This window comes from Cydia amplana, chromosome 21 (assembly GCF_948474715.1).
Source record: "Cydia amplana chromosome 21, ilCydAmpl1.1, whole genome shotgun sequence".
NCBI classification, from domain to species: Eukaryota; Metazoa; Arthropoda; class Insecta; order Lepidoptera; family Tortricidae; genus Cydia; species Cydia amplana.
The window spans coordinates 8,622,827-8,647,562 of NC_086089.1; the positions used below are offsets into that span (position 1 = coordinate 8,622,827).

General features: G+C 42.5%; 2 protein-coding genes across 2 annotated transcripts in view; one reads left to right on the top strand and one right to left on the bottom strand.

Annotated features, from left to right (window-relative positions):
- The window catches only part of LOC134657812 (glutathione synthetase-like), a 44,356-nt gene extending 38,240 nt beyond the window's left edge, over positions 1–6,116 (top strand). The window contains exons 4-10 of the mRNA XM_063513380.1: positions 351–471; positions 646–758; positions 1,061–1,193; positions 2,023–2,179; positions 2,975–3,143; positions 4,738–4,863; positions 5,582–6,116. Coding sequence (XP_063369450.1) covers positions 351–471; positions 646–758; positions 1,061–1,193; positions 2,023–2,179; positions 2,975–3,143; positions 4,738–4,863; positions 5,582–6,078 — 1,316 coding nt within the window. The 3' untranslated portion in view covers positions 6,079–6,116. The remainder of the gene's footprint in view (positions 1–350; positions 472–645; positions 759–1,060; positions 1,194–2,022; positions 2,180–2,974; positions 3,144–4,737; positions 4,864–5,581) is intronic.
- Positions 6,117–7,286: 1,170 nt separating this feature from the next.
- On the bottom strand, positions 7,287–15,721 carry LOC134657878 (alanine--glyoxylate aminotransferase-like). The gene is made up of 7 exons (XM_063513458.1): positions 15,554–15,721; positions 13,997–14,189; positions 12,264–12,432; positions 11,004–11,159; positions 9,848–9,940; positions 8,580–8,828; positions 7,287–7,444 (listed from the first exon to the last, which is right to left on the bottom strand). The coding sequence occupies exons 1-7, from the start codon at positions 15,710–15,712 to the stop codon at positions 7,288–7,290; spliced, it is 1,176 nt and encodes a 391-aa protein (XP_063369528.1). The 5' UTR covers positions 15,713–15,721; the 3' UTR covers position 7,287.
- Positions 15,722–24,736: the final 9,015 nt, after the last annotated feature.

Consider the following 24,736-nt stretch of genomic DNA (forward strand, 5'->3'; position numbering starts at 1 on the left):
GCCAGCGCTATTGAAAATGGTATCGCTGCGCAGTTGCTGCCGTTGCTGGCTGCCTAGCCGAGGTGCAATCGCTATCGCTTCGCCATCGAATCGCTTTGTGTCTCTCTATCACTCTTCTACATAATGTGACAGTGACAGTAGCGTTTCGTTCGCTACGTAGCGTTAGCGATTGGCATCTTGCCTACGCGATGGACACAGGATGTGACCCTAGGAACTTTGCGATAAAACAACACAATCTTATTGTGTTTGGGTTTGTTAGAATTGTCTCGATGAGTACCAGTTGCCTGTTGAAAGAAAAGTACAGTCAGCGAAAGAATGAAGTGTTTGATAGTTAACTTATTTCGGTACAGGTTACTACGGTATTCCGTTGGTGCTGGCGGTGTTCGGGCTGCAGATATACACGTCGATGCTGCTCGGCCGGAGCTGGATCCTGGCGCGGCAGATCGCGCCGGACATCCGGGAGAAGAACAGGTTGGTTATTATTTATGATATATCAATCGTATACTGAAGTCAAAGTCTTAATAATAAAGTCGCGTCAAGATCATTTTAAACACGCACCGCTTAGCAACTTGTTGCTGACTGTATTCTGTTATCTATTACTTATTCTGTGGTTATAGCCACTATATGGGATGGTAATGTTGGCAGGTACCCGTACGCCGCCGTGGCGGAGCTGGCGTTCGGGCAGCACGCCAGGCGGCTGGTCACGTTCCTCATCGACGCCACGGTCTTCAGCGCTGGCGTGCCCAACTTTATCGTCGGTAAGTTCTAACAGCCAAGCTCGGTAGCGACTGGCATTTATTCGTGTGTTTATCACAAATATTTATTCCTGAGTTAATGATGTTTTCTGTCTATAAGTATTATTATCTTTGTAATCTATTTATCGTCGTCTAGTACAAGCCTTATTGAGCTTAACTATTCATGAGCTAGATCGATTTTTCGCCCCCCAAAATCCCCATATAGCAAATTTCATCGAAATCGTAAGACCCGTTTCCGAGATCCCCGAAATAAGTATATAAATATACAAGAATTGCTCGTTTAAAGGTATTAGATTTTCTTCCAGCATCCCAAAGTATGCAGCTCTTCTGGTGGAAGATCAGCGGGGGCGAGGTCGGCATCTCCTACTGCGTGTGGATGGTCATCCTAGGGCTGCTGCTCTGCCCAGTCATGTGGCTCGGCTCTCCTAAGGACATGAAGTAAGTGACTTGAACAAACCGGCCAAGTGCGAGTCGGACTCGCGCATGGAGGGTTCCGCACCATCAACAAAAAATATAGCAAAAAAATCGTGTTTGTTGTATGGGAGCCCCCTTAAATATTTATTTTATTTTATGTTTAGTATTTGTTGTTATAGCGGCAACAGAGATACATCATTTGTGAAAATTTCAACTGTCTAAGCTATCGCGGTTCATGAGATACAGCCTGGTGACAGACGGACGGACGGACAGCGAAGTCTTAGTAATAGGGTCCCGTTTTTTACCCTTTGGGTACGGAACCCTAAAAACGGCGTTGGGCCATTAAAGTCCAAAACTGCCCCTCATGGAAGCCCCTCGTCTTAACTCCATCTTAGTAAACTTAATTCCTCATCGACTTTCTCAAAATGGTAAATAGGTCAGAGTCAGATACATTTAAAACAATGGTTGCCGCTCCTGTAAGCAATAGTTCACAGTTTGTCAGTTCCGACAGCTACGTCCAGTCTCCATCAGCAGATCAGCTCAGTGGTACCACTATGTCGCATTGTCACCCAACCTACATTAAGATGATTAAGTACGGTAAACGCACTGGTGCCCGACGCGGTTCCAGTACATGTCATCTTGAAACTTAAGTCATTGTCAATAGAGGTGTCAGCAGGGCATCTATTGGGCATTAGAGCACTATATAATACGTTTACCTTATGTGAAGTTTCAGTTCAATCGAATAACGGGAACGGGAAGTGGGTCTAATTAAGCTTACAAGCAATTTAATTACATACAGACATCGAGGTGAAACTAAATAAAAGCTTGTAATAAACGGCGTCTGTCTGCGCAGATCGCTAGCAGTCACATCCGTGGCCATCGTGTCGACGGTCGCGCTCTGCGTGTGGACCAGCATCTTGCTGGACGACTCGTCGCCACCCAGCGCTGGATTGCCGGACCAGCCTCAGCTGCAAGACCTGGTTGTTGCTTACGGCATCATAGCTTTTCAGGTAGGTACCATACCAACCATGTCCACCGCCGTTTATTTACCACTAGCGACCCGCCACGGCTTTGCACATGTTAACAAATTATAGGTACATATAAACCTTCCTCTTGAATCACTCTATCTATTAAAAAAACCGCATCAAAATCCGTTGCGTAGTTTTAAAGATTTAAGCGTACAAGGGACAGACAGCGGGAAGCGACTTTGTTTTATACTAATGTAGTTATTTTCTTACTGGACCCTACCCTGGAGAATGGTAGATATTCTTGACGCGTAGTCCGACCCGCTACTTTTGGTGCTGACTGTAAAGGATGACTCACGTTAGACCGGGCCGTGTCCGGGCTGGAGCTTCCGCAGCTTCGTTTTCTATGGAAAGCATCACGTGATGCTGTCATCTGTCATAGAAAAGTAAGCGCCGGAAGCTCCGGCCCGGACACGGCCCGGTCTAACATGAGTCATCCTTTAAGTATTCTATTATACGTATACCGTGTAGAAACATATCTCTTTTAGTTAAGCGGGTCAGACGCGTAGTTTGACCCGCTTTTTTTTATGCTGACTATAAAGCGTGATTATTTTATTACCGGGCAGCACTACTTTATAAACACTTGTATATTTTACGAAAATAAATAATTTTAATTTTTAATTTAATTTTTTTTTAACAATAGTGATATATATAATCAAGCTTTTCAATCTCGTACCCAACCCAATAAGGCGTAACATGATACTCAACTGAAAAGCTCTCCATTATATCATGATTGTATAAAATTCTATTTTGTTTTGTTCTGTTTCTATCATTTTCCAGTTCGACATCCACCCGATGCTGCTGACCATCCAGGTGGACATGAAAGACAGCCGTAAGATCAACCGCGCGGTGTTCTGCGGGTTCGCCTTCACCGGAGCCCTATTCGCGGTCACATCAGCCCTGGCCGCGCACCGCTACGGGAGTGCGGTGGAGACCAACATACTGCAAGGTACAGGGAGATGAGGCTGAAAGGAGGGGTTTCTACGAAAGAAGTCGGGTTAAAGTTTTTCAAACGTTTTGCTGGTTTCATGTGAACGTATGACGTACGTGAACGGGTGGCGCTTTAGCATCAGAGTGGAAGGGTTACTCGCATTAACACATTCGGTGCGGCAGCGCAAAACCCAAACTTACTGCCAGTGCGTTACGAGTCATATACTTCCCGTATTGAGAAAGCCAAATTTGCGGCACGACCTACATTTTCCCGTACCATGTCCAGACTTTAAAGATCCCTACAGACCTGGAATGTTATCGATTTGAGCTAAAAGTCTATTGATCAGAATGACTTTTAGCTCAAATCGATAACATATCCTTGTGTATATACAGCTGCCGTCGCCCGCGGATCTACCTATATATACAATTCCAATAAATATAGGCATTTTTCAAAACCCTTAATTTCACGGGAATATACTTCCCTTGCCGCACAGGCCGTATATAACACTAGTGATGGGATACTAAAGAATCGATAACGACTTTTATAATCGACAAAATATTTATTATCGTCATCATGTCTGAACGTATTCAAAACAAATATTATTCATCCTCATATAATTATAAAAAGGGATCGGACTTTTAGAGTAGGTAATTTTCAATATAGATGTCATAGTCTTGAATTGTCGCATTAATAAAATGTCGTATCGACGCGGAAACGTGAACAATGCGCAGCACTATGACCAATCTGAGCGCTGCGTACCCACCTTTCGGTGCGGTACGGGGTGATGGAGTACGGACAAATAGTACCCGTGCCGCGCTAAAGATAAAAAAATACCTTTCAGCGCGTTACGCAAAAATACTTCCCGTACATTTTTTCTTTTGAAATAGAATATACTTGAAGTAAGAATATCGGGAGTATAGTCATCTTTTTCTTACACACACGGGAACATAGAAAAACCACCGCCGCACCGGGGGTAAGACAAGCGCAGATAGCTACCGCACCGGCGGAAAGTCAAATACGGCCAAATGCTTCCCGTAACGCAGCGAATGTGTTAACCTTTTCCACGGCGTGTCAAACACAAAAGCTGTCACTCAGACGCCATATCACTGAAGTGTCAAAACTGAAGTTGAACTTTATGTATATGCACGTAGGTCGATGTTGCTCTGTGGTATGTGACCGATTAATCGGTCTTTGGCGTTGAACCTACGGTGCGGATATATCGGTCATTGGCGTCCATAAGGTTAATTACGTTTACGAATAGCATATTAGGTACATCAGTTTCGGACATATTCGATTTTATTAAAATCGAACAAGCGAGCGAACCGAAGCCAAGTTTCTTACATTCAACTACCTACAACCTGCGTGGGCATGTCGATGGCACCTACCGGCACGGCATGTCGATGGTTTTTTTAATAGTTGGTTCCGTAATAACTTTAGTCCATTTCATCAGGTGACAAGCAAAACTATACTAATTATACTAATATGGTTCACTATGGATGGCTCTGAACTTGTGGTGGTAATTAGTGAGTTTTGCTTGTCACCTGACGATTTGTACTTTGTACTAATTTAAATGAAGCTAACGAACTGTAACTTGGATATTGCATTGGTTCAGGGATCCCGCCGTCCATAGCCCTGTTCCTGGTGGCGCTACTAGTGACGCTCCAACTCTGTCTCTCCAGCGCCGTTGGCAACTCCGCGCTCTTCCAGCACGTCGAGGACCTCCTGCACATCCCCAGAGGTTGGAACTATACACTATAGGTCTACCGTTTAGCCTTTAACCGCCAAAGACGTCAACTGAGGCACGCTGCCACAGCCCAATATGGACCTTCGCGCATTCCAACAAGGTTTACGATGACGCGCCGCACACGATAGACGCGGCGTTCAAAGAGTTAGTGTAAGGCCTGAGTGGACGCTCAAAGCGGAGCGTCGTGCGTGACGTCGGGCTCACAAGTGATTTGATTTGAGCAGCGTGCACTAAGGCCGCTCCTATACGTTTGCATTTGTTTAACATGCACGCCGCACGCCCCGCCCCGCTGCACGCCCAACTCGAGCGTCCACTCAGCCCTTACACTCCTTCATAGGTACTTCCAAATCCTGGAGGGGGTATTCGACAAGCGACGTTTGACGTATCGTGTTAAACTCCCGTTGAATCTGAACAATCCTGAGTGAAAATTTGACATTAGCAATCCACAGTTAGGTGACAACCAGACCAAACCATTATAAACCTTAAAGTAGTAATCAAACAAAGTTGATTTTTGTTGAATTACTGGTTGTAGCTAATGATATTATCCGCAGTTGATGAACATGCGATTCAATCAACTGTTGAATTGAAGTGGACGCGAAATGACAGTTGTACATTGACAGTAGCATTACTTTCATACCTATATATTTTGAATTTGCCTCTTTTTAGTGCTGGAAATTGTTTGCCAGACCATAATCAAACCTTACTTCTACAGATTTCAGCTGCCAGCGCTGCCTCCTCCGCTCCAGTATCGTCGCACTGGCCGTTTTCCTCGGCGAGAGCGTGCCAAGCTTCGATGTAGTCATGGGACTAGTCGGATCCACGCTAACCGGTCCACTAATGTTCATATTCCCACCTCTCTTCTTCCTGAAGCTGTGCCACGCCAAATCTAACCTCAAAAATCTCAAAGAACAAAATGGCGGACGCAAAAATGGCGAATTCCCGCTCATTATTCACAACGCTTTAGAAACTCAGTACAAAACGTTTGTTGAGACGCATGGCGAGTTTTATTCCAAAGCGGAACAGTTTAAAATTAAGTGGTACGATATATGTCTGGCTTTATTAGTGATGTCGATGGGGTTGGTGGCGACAGCGGTGTCGACATATTCCAGCTGGTCGGACGCTGTCAGTTCGGCGACGTTTTCGACGCCGTGCTTGTATAACGCGACTGCGGCCGCGAGAAGCTTTTTGGAGGGGACTATGAAAATATAAGGAGTGATCTCAGTAATACAAAAACTTTTGATTTGAGAGTGACTGGTCTTTACAAGTTTTGTATTAAGATAATGATTTTAAGGATATAGCGTACCTTTTAATAGATAGAGGTACATACGAATACTGATTTATTAATCTTCGTTTTAAGTATAGATAGTTAGTTTAGGTACAGACAGCACTAAATAATAGACGGCTGAAATGGCCAAATACATCGAATCACATCCTTATTTCTATGGAAACAAACTATACCATTTCCATTTTATTATTAAGAACCAGTCCAAAAGAGATTGTTGAGACTTCTGTTATCAATTAAAATTTTACACAAATAATTTCTTTCATTTATTTCCTTTATTGAACTTACAAATTATTTATGATTGATTAACTTTCACGATTTTTATACATTAAATACATTATTAAAACTTAGATAGGTACGCGATTAAGTCCCGTTGTACTGCAATTTAATAATTTATGATTGGATTGGTAAATTAAAGTTCTGAGAACTTTTCCTATTCTGGCAAATACAAAACCTTCTCCTTGGTACAATGCTAGCTAGAATTAGACCAATCTAAGTTGGCAGCGATTTTGATAGTCCAAACTGTGCAAGTGTTATACGTCATAATCTCATAGAAGTTTGACGTTTAAAACAACACTTGCCAAGTTTGCGCTATCAAAATCGCTGCCAAGTGCCAACATAGCTTGAAGTACCTATACGAAAAATAAAATGTATTTACCTAGACCCCAGGGCTGGCGTGTATTTCTCGCAACGAACCGCCCTGGTGGACCTGCTGGATGGGGTATACTTCTTATGATTAGATTATTATTTTATTTCAAAACTAAAAAAAAAACAACATTATAAAACTTACTAAACCTACTACACTACACTAAGTTTAAAGCCTGAGTGGACGCTCGAAGCGGAGCGTTCGGCGGGGCGTACAGCGTGGCGTCGAGCTCCCAAGTGATTTGAGCAGCGTGCACTAAACCGCTCCTATACGCTTGCATTTGTTTAACATGCACGCCGCACGCCCCGCCCCGCTGCACGCCCAACTCGAGCGTCCACTCAGGCCTTGCACTAACATGCTACAGGTGCTTTTATTTTATAGGTAAATTTATTTTATTTTAGTATTAATTTTAATATGTTATTTAAGCCCCTTTGTTGCTGAATATAATGTAATATTTTAACCTACAGATCTGTTTGTTTTGGGAACTCTTTTACGCAACAATATCGGCTCGCTTGGTTCCCGCCACGTCGGCCATGGCGTCGGCGACCCGGTCGGCCACGGCGGCGCTCGCGTTCACGCCCATCAGCCCGACGCGCACCGCCGCGCCCGCCGTCGGGCCCAGCCCGGGGGTGATCATGATGTTGTGTCTGTGGATACACAGTAAATATTTAGGACGGGTCGCTAAAGCTTTGGATTCCTCCGAAAACGGTGCCGTCATATTACGGCCGCTATATAGCGTTGACTGACGTCACTAGAATGTTGTCTATGTAAACAAGATGGCGCGGTTTCCTAGACGGCGTTACGTTACGTTGATTGTCAACGTAACGTAAGATGACGGCCGTCATGACGGTGTCGATAGTTTCGGTGTCGATAGACGAGATTTGAATAAATGATTCCGTACTACGATTATTTTCATCTCCTGATGATATTTCATCCTCCAAGTAAATTATAGATGATCAAGCAAATCTTGTCAGTAGGAAAAGGCGCGAAATTCAAATTTTCTATGGGACGTTATCCCATCGCGCCTACATTTTTAAATTTGCCGCTTTGACCTTGGTGGATGACGGTGTGTTATGACGCCGTGGTACTTTCCACATGTTGCTACCGTAAAGACGGCCGTCTTTTGCGGCCGCTATATGACGGCCGTCATATAACGGCACCGTTTTCGGAGGAATCCAAAGCTTAACAGCCTATAAGGTGCAATGGGGTAGCTTCGACAGCAGAGTAACATGAAAATTGCTAACAACTGAACAACTAGAATGCTAAACTATACTGCTGTCACCTTTATTGACAATGACTTAAGTTTCAAGATGACATGTAGGTACTGGGACCGCATCGAGCACATTAGTAAGTGTTGCTAAAGTATGAACTATTAGTAGATATTAGTCATCTTCAAAATTACACCGCTTTCGAAGCTAACCTAATCCAATCTTTGAGTATATAGATCCAATGCACCTTACCGCACAAAGCATGAAACAATTTAATCTTAAGGGGTTGTCACATCTAGCATTTTGCCGGGCAATTTCTGCTATCTTGGTGTTTTTTCTTTCTTTCCCTGGGACAGAAACAAATGCCTTTCTCTGTTCCTCTCAGCAGAAAGTCTACTAAAAAAGGATAGGTGTATACCCTTAGGCCCATTGCATCATAACACTAACCCGGGGTTAACCGATTAAACCTGGAGTTACCATGGTTACCCGTACAATTTGACACTTGGTTAACGGTTTAATCGCTTAACCCCGGGTTTGTGGGATGGTGCAAGTGGCCCTTAGAAGTGTAACTTACATGTCCCTCATCTGCGCCACGAACTTGTTCAGCCCCAGTCCGTCGGGCAGCAGCACGGTGGTGACCGCCGCCATGCGGTCCCTCGGCCGGCGCACCAGGAAGCGGAAGCCGTGCGCGCGCAGGCGCGCGTGGAAGCGCGCGGCCGCGGCGCCGTGGCGCGCCCACGCGCGCGGCAGCGACTCGCGCGCCAGCTGCGCCAGGCACGCGCGCAGCGCCCACAGCAGCGGGAAGCTCAGCGTGTGGTGGTAGCTGGAACAAAAGACGGGGAGGATATAGTCCGTCGATTTGAAGCTGGCCCCCGTCGGCTTATCCTTTGTCTATTGTTAAGTAAATCAGCACGTGCCACTCCCTGCATAAAAAATGGTTCAATCGCTTTAACCGGTTATTGAATTACAACTCCTATGGAAATTGCAATAAGATTCAAAATGAACAAGTGGAAAAATAATTTCCAAGTTCTTGTATGGCAGGGGCCACCCAAGAACTACGGTTACTGAGCGCCGGCTTAGGTACCCTTTAGTTCGCAGGTATGGGGTCATCCATTAATTACGTCACACGAATTTCTAGGTTTTTTGACCCCTCCCCCCCTCCTTGTCACACTTGGTCACATTTGGCAAACCCCTCCCCCCTAGTGTGACGTCATATTTTTTCTACCAAATCGCCAAATCGAATTAAGTAAGTACCTAAGTTATTATTAATATTTTATCAAAAATTTTTGACGATATAAATATTAGTAATTTTATAACCCAAAACTGCTTAGGAAAGAAAATTAAACGAATAAAAACGATTATCGTTTTAAAAACTTGTTATTTAAATGTAGGTACAGCGAATAAAATAATTTAAATAAATTTTCGGTTACTGATTGAAGTTAAAGTGACGTCACAAAGTTTGTGTCTCCCCCCTCCCCCATGTCACAATATGTCACATTTTCTTGACCCCCTCCCTCCCCCTAAACGTGTGATGTAATTAATGGATGACCCCTATGGGCACGTGCGGTTTAACTTAACACAAAGGATTAGCCGTTCGGGGCCGTCTTCCAATCTACGGATTATAATTTCTCGAAACTCGATCCTAGGGGAGAATTGGTCACTTAAATTATAAAACCATAATTATTAGGTAATTGCCAATATATGAAAAATAACTGTTCTAAAAGGAACCAATCGTTATAATGTCCTGATTTTGACAACGCAGTAGAGTTAGTGATTAAAATGCTATTAAATCTTCTCGAGGCACTGGTGTAGGGGTGTTAGGTATATTCTAACAATACTTACAAAAAGGTGTCGTCGTAACAGTTCCACTGCTGAGCCAACAGTTTCATGTCGAAGTAAAATGGCGGCTCGTGGCTTCGGTTATTTATTTTTGCCCTGAAAAAATCGATTAAAATTTACTATTTTGCAACAAAATTAAATAGGTAAATCCGATGAATATAAAAGAATCCTGAAACAGTAGGAGCTCTTCGTGATGTAACTCCTTTCATAGTGCTTAATTTCACCTCAACACTACCCTCCTAAGTGTAAGGCCTGAGTGGACGCTCGGGGCGGAGCGTTCGGCGGGGCGTGCAGCGTGGCGTCGGGCTCGCAAGTTATGTGAGCAGCGTGCACTAAGGCCGCTCCTATACGTTTGCATTTGTTTAACATGCACGCCGCACGCCCCGCCCCGCTGCACGCCCGGCTCGACCACTTACACACACACACACACACACACTTAGTGTAAGGCCTGAGTGGACGCTCGAGTACCTATCAGTTCGATGTAATTTAAACCATGTTCAATTGGAACAGAGTCGCTTTTGCTTTGTTTCGTTCAATTTTCAAACAACGCAAAATTTCAGTAGCAAATGTTGGATGTTTCGTTTGTATGCCTGGGCCTTAGTGTAAGGCCTGAGCGGACGCTCGAGTTGGGCGTGTAGCGGGGCGGGGCGTGCGGCGTGCATGTTAAACAAATGCAAGCGTATAGGAGCGGCCTTAGTGCACGCTGCTTACATCACGCGTGAGCCCGACGCCACGCTGCACGCCCCGCCGAACGCTCCGCTCCGAGCGTCCACTCAGGCCTTACACTAAGGCCCAGCCATACAAACGAAACATCCAACATTTGCTACTGAAATTTCGCGTTGTTTGAAAATTGAACGAAACAAAGCAAAAGCGACTCTGTTCCAATTGAACATGGTTTAAATTACATCGAACTGATGGGTACTATATAGGACCTTGGGCCTTAGGAGGCTACAAGATGGAACATATGTACACAGCCCATCTCTCTTCTTCCTCGCGTTATCACGGCATTTTGCCAAAGTGACTGCCATCTGCCCTTCCAACCCAGATGATAAACTAGGCCTTATTGGAATTAGTCCGGTTTCCTCACGATGTTTTCCTTCACCGAAAAGCAACTGGTAAATATCAAATATGTACACAGCCAATGAATGGGGTAACTCACTCTGCACGGGCGCTGAAAGCGACGGGTGCTATTCCGGCCGGCCCGCTCAGTGCTTTCTGGCACGCCGCGTAGGCACCGTCCACGCCCCATGCGTCCATCAGGAATGGCTCCGATCCCAGAGACACCACGGTGTCGACTAGCAAAAGAGCTCCGTATCTATAACAGAAGCAAGCAATATAATTATATAATACATAATACATATATATATATTATATATATACTTCTATAAGCATGGCTGGGTAAGAATATGTATATGTAAAATGCTACACCCTAGTAGGATCCATGTTTGTACTTATTAGACCTTAACTTAAACACATTTGTAAAATACCATGGATGCATTGAATAAATGATTATACAGTGGCGTAGCGTGGGTCTCGGCCGCTCGGGGCGGATGAAAATTTTGCCGCCCCCTAGCTTACGTATTTCAATATAATAAGTGCGACTGAAATAGTTAAAATATTTAAATGATATTATTGGTATTTATTCTGAAATTTTGCCGCCCCCTAAAAGTGCCGCTCGGGGCGGGCCGCCAAAAAATACGTTTAACAATGAGGCCTTTTAAATTTGTAAATCTATTTGGACGTCTGGTCGTATCCGACTTCCGATATAGGATCGGTCAATGTGAAAACGCTGGAAATCCATACTAATATTATAAATGCGAAAGTGTGTCTGTCTGTCTGTCTATTTGTCTGTCTGTTACCTCTTCACGCTTAAACCGCTGAACCGATTTAGTTGTAAGTAATTTGGTATGGAGATAGTTTGAGTCCCGGGGTAGTTTTTATCCCAGAAATTTAAGGGGGTGAAAAGGGGGGTGCAAATTTGTATGGGAAATCGATAAAAAGCAGATTGGGTAAAAATAAGCTACCCAATTTACTAACTCCACGCAGACGAAGTCGCGGGCAAAAGCTAGTCTGGAATAATCAAACTATAATCAGTATCACACAACAAGTAGAATGGCGATGCGAGCAGGGTACGTGTCGCCGCCGGTTATGAGCAAACGCTCGCATGCTAGTACTCGCCCGCGCTGACCGAAAAATGTAAACATGCCTTTTGCGCCACAATAACGTTCAGATTAAGAAGCCAGACATTAAATCTGTCTAAAGGAGGCGTATCCATTCACCAGGCACACAAGTTTTTACTACCGTTGCGCGAGAAATGTGGAAATGTGCAGAGGAACGAGGCGACTCCGGTTCCGATACTAACTGCGCGCGATAGCCGTTCTAACCTCTTTAATAATGTTCTGTGATCAGTATTAATCACCTATGGCAGAGGTCTCCAAGTCCCTCCATGCTCTGCAGCGTGCCGGTGGAGGAGTCTCCGTGGGTGATGAAGAGGCCAGCGGGGCGGTGCCGCTCCAGGGCCGACTCCAACTCCTCAAGGGAAAACGTCGTGAAAGGCTCCGAGGTACTGATCGTCTCCACTTTGATACCTGAGAATGAAAATATAGTTGGTCAAACCAATTTGTCAGGAACAAAAAAAACCGGCCAAGTGCGAGTCGGACTCGCGCACGGAGGGTTCCGCACCATCAACAAAAAATAGAGCTAATAATCGTGTTTGTTGTATGGGAGCCCCCCTTAAATATTTATTTTATTTTTCACCTCAGCAGCTCGAACAAGGGTACTTTGCTACTTAAAAACAGTGAGCAAAATCGCATTTTGCTCACTGAGTGGGACAAAATGAGCACAATGCGATTTTGCTCACTCAGTGAGCAAAGTGCGATTTTGCTCACTGTTTTTAAGTAGCAAAGTACCCTTGTTCGAGCTGCTGAGGTGAAAATTAAATTGTTGGTATATCTTAAGAAAACATGAGTGAATAGAGGTAAGTAATGAAGAAGGAATACATTTGTCGGGTTCTCTAATATGTTCTCACTGCTGAGGTGAAAAATGTTGTGTACTACACGAGATCAAAGTTATTTACATCTCGTGCGCTTTTGAGTCCCTTACTACGCTCAAGATTCTAAATTAGATTATTATATTATAGAATCTTTCGCTTGCACGGGACTCAAAATAAGCACTCGAAGAAATATCAAACTTTGATCTCTTGTTGTACAAATAACTATTATTTTTAGTATTTGTTGTTATAACGGCAACAGAGATACATCATTTGTGAAAATTTCAATTGTCTAGCTATCGCGGTTCATGAGATACAGCCTGGTGACAGACGGACAGACGGACGGACAGCGAAGTCTTAGTAATAGGGTCCCGTTTTTACCCTTTGGGTACGGAACCCTAAAAACTATAGGTACTCATCCTTTTCTTTTGGGTGCTAGTATTAGTACGAATCGTCACTAAAATCACTGGTGACAATATTTTCATTAAATTTCAATGAGAGAAATAGGCCTTTCTATTGACCTGGAGCATTTAAAAAAAAGCTATGGATGCCCAGAAATTAGTGCTGACAGCCCGGACCACGCGTTCCTCAGGTCAAATTCTGAGCAGCAATGGGTACATGCCCGCGCCCATGGCTTTTTGTACCGTCGGCGGAAAGCGATTCGTAGCCGTAGCGTGCCAAGATCGCGCGGGAGAGTTCCATAGCCCTTCCATGGTATACTTGCTACTGACTCACTACATCTCCTGGCCATGTCCTAGTCCCGCTCGTCCCAGATCCCTCGGCTGGGCACGAGCAGCAGCTCTCCCGGCACGAGCAGGTTGCTGATGACGGTCTCTATGGCAACGTGCCCGGACCCGCTCACTGCTTTAACCTTCGGACTCACCTTGTCTCCTGGCCCGCTCGTCCCAGATCCCTCGGCTGGGCACGAGCAGCAGCTCTCCCGGCGCGAGCAGGATGCTGATGACGGTCTCCATGGCAACGTGCCCGGACCCGCTCACTGCTTTACCCTTCGCTCACCTTGTCTCCTGGCCATGTCCTTGGCCCGCTCGTCCCAGATCCCTCGGCTGGGCACGAGCAGCAGCTCCCCCGGCGCGAGCAGGTTGCTGATGACGGTCTCCATGGCAACGTGCCCGGACCCGCTCACTGCTTTACCCTTCGCTCACCTTGTCTCCTGGCCATGTCCTTGGCCCGCTCGTCCCAGATCCCTCGGCTGGGCACGAGCAGCAGCTCCCCCGGCGCGAGCAGGTTGCTGATAACGGTCTCCATGCCGGCGTGCCCGGACCCGCTGACCGCTAACACCAGCTTGCTTCGTGTTTGGAAGGCGTATTGGATGCCGGCGCGGATGTCGGCCATTACCTGATAATGCGGAGAGAAACACAGTGAGCACAGGCCAAAGTTGGCAGCGATCTTGATAGGGCTATCACCGTCTGGGCAGACGGTGCAAGTGTTGTTTAAACTTCAAACTTCTATGAAATGATGACGTTTACCGTTTCCGTTTTTGCATTGTCCGACCCGATATTGGATGGAATAGAAGTAAAATGTAGGTATAATTAAGATGGGCAAAAAAAACGTTAAAAAAAGCGGACTTTATGCCGCCGGGTTGAAAATCGATTTAACGTTACCTCTACGTTCGTGACGTACTGACGTAGGTTGATTCATGAGAGTGGCGCGAGATTTGTACTGTCTAGAAAAATTCTCATATCAAATCCGCGCCAGCTCTCACGAATCCAACTATACCTTCTGTATAACCTCCTCATAAAAAGTAAATACCTACAAATTTTATTACGGAAATGGACATATGCATATTATATTGGGTATAAATGAAACGGTTTGAAATACATAGGTAATAAAAAAAATTATAATCTTACCAATCGTCAGAATTAAGTCGGCATGGCATTATTATACTAACTAGCCCATCATTAAGCTATTAAGTTTCTTTTGAGATGAAATAGGAAAGTACTTACCTAATTAATGTAATTATCCATTTAACAACCAAGTACCTATAAAGCCGGCCATTATACCTAACACCCCGAATGGTCATTGCTTATTATCAGAGTGATTACCTCATTTAATTTACACCCCGAATGACCTAGAAAGCCATTAAGGCTAGAAGTATTATATCCTTTTATGAAATTATGAGGAAATCCCAATTAGTACTGTTTAGGTATTCAGTAAGAGATACGTCACGCGAGGGCAGACAACTTATCGGTTTGGTAGTTGATAATTAGCCACTTATACGTTACGACAATCTTCATGTTGTCTCCATTCTCCATGGCACCTTTATCAGTGTTATACTGAGTGATCTTGTTATGTAGATTATACTGAACCATTTTTAATATAGGCAGCCTCGAATACGCAAAAAAATTAGCTATAATAGCTTGTCAATTTTAGCGAATATTGTTAATTAGTTTTTTTTAGGTGATTCCGGGGCTGACGCCACAGTAAAACTTCTACAGTATGACCTACATAATATTTATCCCGGGGCCAGTAAGCAGATTTGTTATAGTACCTACTCGGCGCAGGCTGGCGATATGATAGGAAGCCGTTAGGGCCTCTGCCAGTTCTGCCACACAGGGCCCCACGTCGCTTGGCCCCAGGGCCAGTTAACACTCACGTTATGTTATAGTACTCGGCGCAGACTGGCGATATAATAGGGGCTGTTAGGGCCTCTGCCACACAGGGCCACAGGTCGGTTGGCCCCCGGGCCAGTAAACACTCACGTTATAGTACTCGGCGCAGGCAGGCGATATAATAGGGGCCGTTAGGGCCTCTGCCACACAGGGCCACAGGTCGGATGGCCCCGGCCCACACATCAGCGGCTTCGAGAACTGCCTGTCAGATGACACGGGAGCTGCGACTATCAGCTCGTAGGATGCCATTGCTGAAAATCAAATTTTACAAATGGACAAAACTAAAAAAAACCGGCCAAGTGCGAGTCGGACTCGCGTTTTAAGGGTTCCGTACATCACACAAATGGCCCCTAAATTTATTTCTTGACGTTACATGTCCGTCTTTGGCTTTGGTGGTTTGGGACAGACTTACATGTATATGTGTGCCAAATTTTTTTTTTGTTAGTCCATTTGCTTCGGAGCAAAGAGGCTGTAACAGACGGATGGACGGACGGACAGACAGACGCAGAGTGATCCTACAGTAAAGGGTCCCGTTTCTTCCTTTTGAGGTACTGTCGCTAGTCGCCAGTCGCGAGTCGCCTGTCGTTAGTCGCTGGTGGCCTGTCGCCAAAATCTCTTGGTATGTCGCTAGTCGCCTGTCGTTAGTCGCTAGTCACCTGTCGCCAAAATCTCATTAAGCTCATTGTTATGATGCTAGTCGCCTGTTGCTAGTCGCCGGGCGCCTGTCGCTAGTCGCCGGGCGCTTGTCGCTAGTCGCCGGTCGTCTGCTAGTCGCCTGTCGCCAGTCGCCTAGCTGTCGCCAGTCGCCTAGCTGTCGCCAGTCGCCTAGCTGTCGCCAATCGCCTGTCGCTAGTAGCTGGCTGTTGTCGTTAACAATTATATGTCAGATTGGGTTAAGGTTCCCAGTGGCGTCCCTCAGGGGTCGCTGCTTGGGCCATTGCTATTTAATATATTTGTTAACGACATCAGTAAATGCTTCGTTCACTCCAAACTACTCTGTTTCGCAGACGACATGAAGATCTTCAAAAAAGTTAAATCGACTCACGATTCGTCACTTAATTCAATCTGATCTCGCGCGTCTAGATGAATATTGCCACTATAATAAATTAGACCTAAATCCATCTAAGTGTATTTCAATTACATTCTCGCGCCAACGTAATACCATTCCCTTTACTTATTCACTTAAAGGGCAACCACTGAGCACGGTTAGTCATGTGAGAGACCTGGGTGTCGTTCAGGACTCCAAACTATTGTTTGCATAGTAAGTAACGGTTTGAGAGCTCTAAACACCGCTCACTTTACCCAAGCCAAAAGACTTTTAAAGTTCTATATTGTGCCTTAGTTAGAAGTAAATAAAGTTGAATATGCTTCCCAAATTTGGAATCCTTGCTATAATACGTATATCGACAGGATTGAACGCTTTAAAAAAAGTTTTTACGTTTTATAGCAAAACAAACTAAGAGATTAATTTAAAAAAATTAAAAAACCGGCCAAGTGCGAGTCGGACTCGCGCACGGAAGGTTCCGCACCATCAATAAAAAATTGAGCAAAAAAATCGTGTTTGTTGTATGGGAGCCCCCCTTAAATATTTATTTTATTTTATTTTTAGTATTTTTTGTTATAGCGGCAACAGAGATACATCATTTGTGAAAATTTCAACTGTCTAGCTATCGCGGTTCATGAGATACAGCCTGGTGACGGACGGACGGACAGCGATGTCTTAGTAAATAGGGTCCCGTTTTTTACCCTTTGGGTACGGAACCCTAAAAAAGCTCGTTTAAATAACCATTTTAGGTATATCTTATCTGCGTCTAAAATACTTACCCTGAATAGGTACCTTGTTCTTTTCTTTTATTGAATAAAGTGTGCACAAAGGTTCTACGAGCTTCACACCACGAGAGATGACAAAGACCGAATGGAAGACGGTTATTTATCCGCGGGGAAACTCGGCCACGAATCAATCCTACAAATTAACATAGATTACCTACAAATAAGGCGAGGAATCTTCACGGGACGCTTAAGAGGGTTTTCACATTGTCCGATCCGATAGCGGGTATCGGATAGAAGTAAAATATACGTACCTATATGTATAGCCGGTCAAACAACTTAGTAGAAAAAGGCGCAAAAACAAATGTTCTATTGGACGATTACCCTTCGCGCCTACATTTTTTTAATTTGCCGCTGTTTTCTACTGACGGAAATGGCTTGACATTTTTCGAACCGCGAGTTCACAGTTCGGGGCGAACTACTAGCACAGAATAAATAATAGTACTAGTGACTCACTCTCTAACAAAACGCGTCTGTTACGATCAGGACAGATATGGCCGCTAGGTGGCGACAGCGCCACGCGCGGCTTATGGCTGGCCACCAAAATTGGTGTGGAACGGATGTACTTTTAGCTACCTGTAGCAAAACGACGAAATCGCGGAGTGAGCCACGCCTGCTACTAGTAGTATTAAGCGAGTCTTGCTAAACAGATATTCTGTATGTGTCATAAAAATATTGTTAATTTTAGGAAAAATTGTGACATTCATAATATTAATACTAGAAATAAACATAAGCTCGCAGTTATATCATTGTTATCAATATTAGCCCTAGGGGTTAAAAAACAACTTAGCCCAAAACAAATAACTATTACATCGGTAACCTAAGATGCACTATTAGGTAGTAATTAACACAACACCAATAAGTAGTGCACTTGACACGATTGCGACTGAATGTTAAAAAACATTCAAGCTAAACTGAACCTTATGTCATTGTATTGTAGTATGATTTCATTTTTACATGTCATTGGCAATTGTCAAATTAAAAATAGATTATCTAATCTATCTATCTAATACCTTTAAACGAGCAATTCTTGTATATTCATTTATTTATTTATTTATATGTATATATCTAATACCTTTAAACGAGCAATTCTTGTATATTTATTTATTTATGTGTATATATATTTCGGGGATCTCGGAAACGGCTCTAACGATTTCGATGAAATTTGCTATATGGCGGTTTCTGGGGGCGAAAAATCGATCTAGCTAGGTCTTATCTCTGGGAAAACGCGCATTTTCGAGTTTTTTTATGTTTTCCGAACGAAGCTCGGTCACCCAGATATTATTTTTAACAAGATAATATCCAGCTTTCTGTGTAGTTGTATATGTAAGTGATTTTCCTAAATGACATCGTATAAATACATATAATGAATCTACTCATCACCATCGAAAGTGCAACTATCTACAACCTGTAATCTCCTTATCAGTTGTTTTAAATGCAATTTTCCTCGTGTTGTTTTTGTGTTTTCAAGTGCATCTTTGTCATTAAAACGGCAATAGATAATCAAGATAAAGGTATGATTGATGTTGACATATTATTATCTAGTCAATAGTATTTCAAACTGTTTACAATTTAACAGCTACGCCGGTAAGCATTTAACCAAAATATTTTACTTATGTGAAGTTCACTATGAGTTTAACCTTTTGGACGCCAATGACCGTTATATCCGCACCGTAGGTTCAACGCCAAAGACCGATTAATCGGTCACAGACCACAGAGCAACATCGACCTACGTGCATATACATAAAGTTCAACTTCAGTTTTGACACTTGAATGATGTGGCGTCTGAATGACAGCTTTTGTGTTTGACACGGCGTGGAAAAGGTTAAGTTTATAGGCCATGTATTGCCCATTAATATTTTTTTTGTATTATACAATAATTAGAGACATATTATATTAAGTGTAATGATTATGAACATTAGGGTGGATCGTTTTTAATTTTTTTCTAATTTTGACTTTGGCAGGTATCAGAAAGTTACTAGTTACAAAAACATTAAAATGTGTATAATTAAAGTTACTGAAATATTTCAGGAAGTACTGCCCCAAGCCTACTGAAAAGTGCAAGGAACACTGTTCTGGGGTATTAACTTAAAAATATTTAAAACTATAAAAACACATTATTTTTATCAATACTATATTTAATTGCATGCTACAGGATAACAACTTGTAATAATATCAATAAAGCTGAAGAAATCATGACTATTAATTGTTGTCTTTGGTGTCGAATCAAGGCTTAAAGTTTAAAAATTAATCAATTTTATAATCCTTTTTGGAATTGAATATAGGCATTATTTTGCGAGATTTATGTCTTGCTCTTATAAAACCATCTCTTTTGATAGGGCCACATACAGCAGCAGAGGCCTCTGTAACTATTTTAACGCATCTTTCAGTACTCTGAGTGTGACAAGGGTACAATTTCAATAGTGGTAAAATCATATTATCAATTTTCTCCAGATCTTCTATGCATTCATGTATAACATTTGTGCTTAAGTTTTTCAGTAATGGTGGCTCAGTAATTGTTGTGATTTCCCAAGAAATCATGCCAATATAATCCATAGAAGCAAAGTCGAATTTTGGTAATTTAAAGACCCTCTCACTTGTCTGTGGAAAATCCCTTGACTTGAGAATGTTCTGCAGTGCCAAACTTTTTATTTCTTTTCTGTCATCATCCAACATAGCAATTAATATATTTTCTACATGACCAAAGAAACCATTTCGTTGTATTACTGGGTCAACCACTGATTTTAACTGTTGTGGCATACATCTCGAAAGTTTGATAGTTTTATACAAGTGTCACGCACTCACGCACCATCAGTGCAATTCGGTTTCAATTTGATCGCACACATGGGAGCATATACTTGCAAAATGAAATTTACTAAATGTAACAAATTTACTGATGGAGAAATCGTTGAAACATAGAGTCTAAGGATTCTGTTTGCTGTAGTAAGCCACCTAGAGTGAACCATTTTACCAGGGCTTCTTTATGACAGTTTGATATTACTAGACAGATATATTATTAGACAGTTTGATGCCATTTGCCAAATTTGTAGTACTTCGTCTGATATCTTCTGGCAGGTATCTGTAGTCAAGTTTTGGTACTGCTTCTTGTTACTACGACTTATCCATAAGTAACACAGAATGATGTCTTCGTAAGTAGGCAAAACTTTTAAATCTCTTCCGAGGCCAAATATAGGGCACAGGAAATCACTTCGCAGCGTAGACAACGACATTTTTAACAATTAACGTCTTAAATGAATGTTTACTTGCTGATGACAAAGTCTCAAATTCTCATATAACTTATTTCTTTGACAATGTAGGGTACTCGTCTAAGCTAATACTACAGTAAAGTTAAAAGTACCCTCATAACGTTGACCATTAAGGGAATAACAATGATACCAAGCCAAAATACATTATTAAGTCGCTTGTTTATTTATTTATTTTGAATAATTTTAACATTATTTATTAGGAATTAATTTATTCCTGATTTGCAATTTTAGTTTGGATTTTTCAAAACTTTAATTAAGTTGGGGCAGTACTTGCCATGGTCCAATTTTAAAAATATTTCATATTCTGAAGTTTTATGCATGTGCGCAACTTTTGATTATATGCCCATTTCAATACACAAAAAAAAAAATTTTTTCACACTAGACCGATCCACCCTAATGAACATATCCCCTTTTGGCAATAATTTAGGTGCTATTACGCCAATGCGTTTTTTCGTAGCAAGGTGCTACGAATGACGTTGTTAGCGTAGTTAAGACGAAAGTGGAGGACCCGGGCGAAATCGCCTTTTCATACAAACGTAGTCCCCATTTTCCTCTGGATATTGACATTATGGAAAATATTTTTATATAATTTGATGTAAATATATTAACTATAGCTATGCCCCTAAGCGGTGGTGGCCGAGTGGATATGACGTCCGACTTTCAATCCGGAGGTCGCAGGTTCAAATCCTGGCTCGTACCAATGAGTTTTTCGGAACTTATGTACGAAATATCATATGATATTTACCACTAGCTTTTCGGTGAAGGAAAACATCGTGAGGAAACCTGCATACATCTGCGAAGAAATTCAAAGGTGTATGTGAAGTCCCCAATCCGCATTGGGCTAGCGTGGGGACTATAGCCCGAGCCCTCTCGCGCATGAGAGGAGGCCTGTGCCCAGCAGTGGGACGTATATAGGCTCAATTTATTGTTATTATTATTATTTATGCCCCTACGTTTAACTTTTTTCTATTTTTAGGGTTCCGTATCTCAAAAGGAAAAACGGACCCCTTATAGGATCACTCGTGCGTCTGTCTGTCTACCTGTCCGACCATTCCCTAAGATGTTAATTGTAATTGGTTATGAAGTTTTTATTATTGTTACAGAATATCTGGGAGACCGAGATGATGATGATGATCGATGTTTGATGTTTATTACAGAATATCTGGGAGACCGAGCTTTGCTCGGAAAATATATAAAAACTCATAAATGTGCGTTTTTTACAGAGATAAGACCTATCTAAATCGGTATAATTTTTGTACGCCTCTGAAACTCGTGACCTATCGCCTACATAGCATTAAATATTGTGTACTAGCGACCCGCCCCGACTTCGCACGGGTTAACAAATTATACATAAACCTTCCTCTTGAATCACTGTATCTATTAAAAAAACCGCATCAAAATCCGTTGCGTAGTTTTAAAGATCTAAGCATACATACAGATATACAGACAGAAGCGACTTTGTTTGATACTATGCAGTGATAGTGATAATGAGAATTAGTACCTGGATCTTATATATATTAGACAAGCAAGCTACCTGGAAATCACACTTACCAATATTACAATGACCAAAACGTGAAGTTTAAAAAAATGAAACTATGAAATGATTTGATTCTTTGTGCACCACGTAGGTACTTACAAAATGGCACAAAAGGTACCTATTACTTTATGAAGGTGCAGATTTATATTTTCGATTTCAATTTAAAAGGTTGCTGAAACATTATATCACTAACTAGCGACCCGCCCCGGCTTCGCACGGGTTAACAAATTATACATAAACCTTCCTCTTGAATCTATCGATTAAAAAAAACCGCATCAAAATCCGTTGCGTAGTTTTAAAGATTTAAGCATACAGACAGACAAACAGACAGCGGGAAGCGACTTTGTTTTATACTATGTAGTGATAATTAGGCCCCCTCATAAATTTTAATAGTAATATGCAAATATTATAGCTTTATAATTGGTAGGGTAGGTAGGTATCACTGCATTTACTTATTCTTTTAAATCACTCATAAAACCAAAAATATAATAACACCATAACTGCATTTAAATAAAGAAGCGCTTTGTCGCCTCCACCTCTTTATATCCATGTAAATACGCATCCTTCCTTATCTAATCCTTGTTAAAGATATCGACATAGTTGAAATAGGAAGCAAACTTTTAAGTTCGTTTGGTAGGTAAACTTACAGCGGAAAGTACTCTTAGAGAAAGAAAAAAAAACATGCATTACAATTTTATGTAAAACAATTATAAATTAATGATAACATACATAATTGTAGATTTAGATTTTATGTTAATTCGTTCCGCTGTATAAGTAGGTATTTTATTTATCATTTCTAAGCGTCGGCAACCCTAGCGTTGAGCCGGCATGCGCGGTGCGGGGAGCGGCGCGTTGAAGGTCACTCCATTGTATTTTTGTGTAGGTAACAAAACGGTAGGTATTTGCGTTTTCTTTGAGAGATAAATATCTGTTCGTAAGAACTATTATATAATTTGTGGTCTAGATCCAGAAAAGTCGGCCAAGTCACTGTTTATTAAATATAACGCACTTATATTCTTGCACAAATACTAAACGTTTCGTTTTTTTTAAAGAAAACTTACTAAAAATGTAATATTACACGTTTTTTAAGTACCTAATCTTGACATCCGCATCCACATCCGCGGATGTGAGCCTTTAAATATCCGCATCCGCATCCGCATCCGCGGATGTCAAAAAATCTGCATCCGCAACATCCCTGATGTGGACCCACCTAGCGTAATATTACAGACTTACGTCATCATTTATCAACTAAGACCCAGGCTTAAGGGGGCAGCATAATACATACTAAATTTACGGTGGGGAATAAAAAGAAATGCTCGACTGTGAAAAGGACAAACAATAATAGAGCTTTCGCTGCTACTCCTACTGAAAGATACATAAGACTATCCCGTTCGGTCATTTCCCCCCACCCCTCATGCCTGATACAGTTAAAATACTAGATTCATGCCTCCTGGGTCAGCATTGCTCCGACCAATTATTAGGGTTGACACAACTAGACGTCCCTTTGCGTGCACAACCACAGGTAAGATAATGACTTGAATTTTGACAACCCTAAATAACCGAAAGGGATAGTGCCATACATTACAAAGGGACAGCATGATTCGTCCCTGAATCGCTGTCGGTTTTGTCGCGTTGCTACATTAAGTACATGCGGCCCACACCAATTTTGGTGTCTAACCATAGTAGTTGCCGCGCACCGCTACGGAACGGACGTCTGCTCGCGCTTGCGCCACCTAGCGGTCATCTGTCGTAATAGACGTGTTTTGTTAGAGTGAATCTTCTGTACCTAGTACTGTATTTATTCTGTGGTTTTGTAGGAAGCGACCTTTTTCTGTACCTAGTACTATTAAGCGGAGTCCAGACGGGATGATCAAATCGACTGATTTGAACGGAAAAGAAATTAGCGTCGATCTCCAATTTAATCATCAATTTTAGTTTTATCACGATATTGGAGCGTCCTAAATTAACCTTTTCGACGCCGTGTCAAACACAAAAGCTGTCTCTTAGACGCCACGTCATCGAAGTGTCAAAACTGAAATTGAACTTTATGCATATGCACCTAGGTCTATGTTGCTCTGTGGTCTATGACCGATTAATACGTCTTTGGCGTTGGACCTGCGGTGCGTATATATCGGTCATTGGCGTCCAAAAGATTAAAAAAAGTGCCCCGAAGGCGAATACTGGAGGCACAAATTGGTATTCTTGCGTCCGCACCTCTATTTTATCAGTAATATTGGTCATAATCGGCGATTGAAATCAGCGAGCCAAATTGGCGTTTGCGTCCGCACGTCCGGATAATTTCATCAGATTGGCAAAAAGTTGTCCTCGTCTGGACACGCCTTTATTTATTCTGTGGTTTTGTAGGAAGTCAGGAAGTGTCCTTTCTGTACTGTAGCACAGAATAAATAATAGTACTAAGTACAGAAGACTCACTCTCTAAACGCGTCTGTTACGATCAGCACAGATATGGCCGCTAGGTGGCGACAGCGCCACGCGCGGCTTATGGCTTTCCCCAAAATTGGGGCCGGAACGGATGTGCTTTAGCAACCTGTAGCAAAGCGACGAAATCGCGGAGTGAGACACGCCTGACTGTAGTAGATACTATTTCTGTGGTTTCACTAGTTCATGCAATAAAAGGCCGGG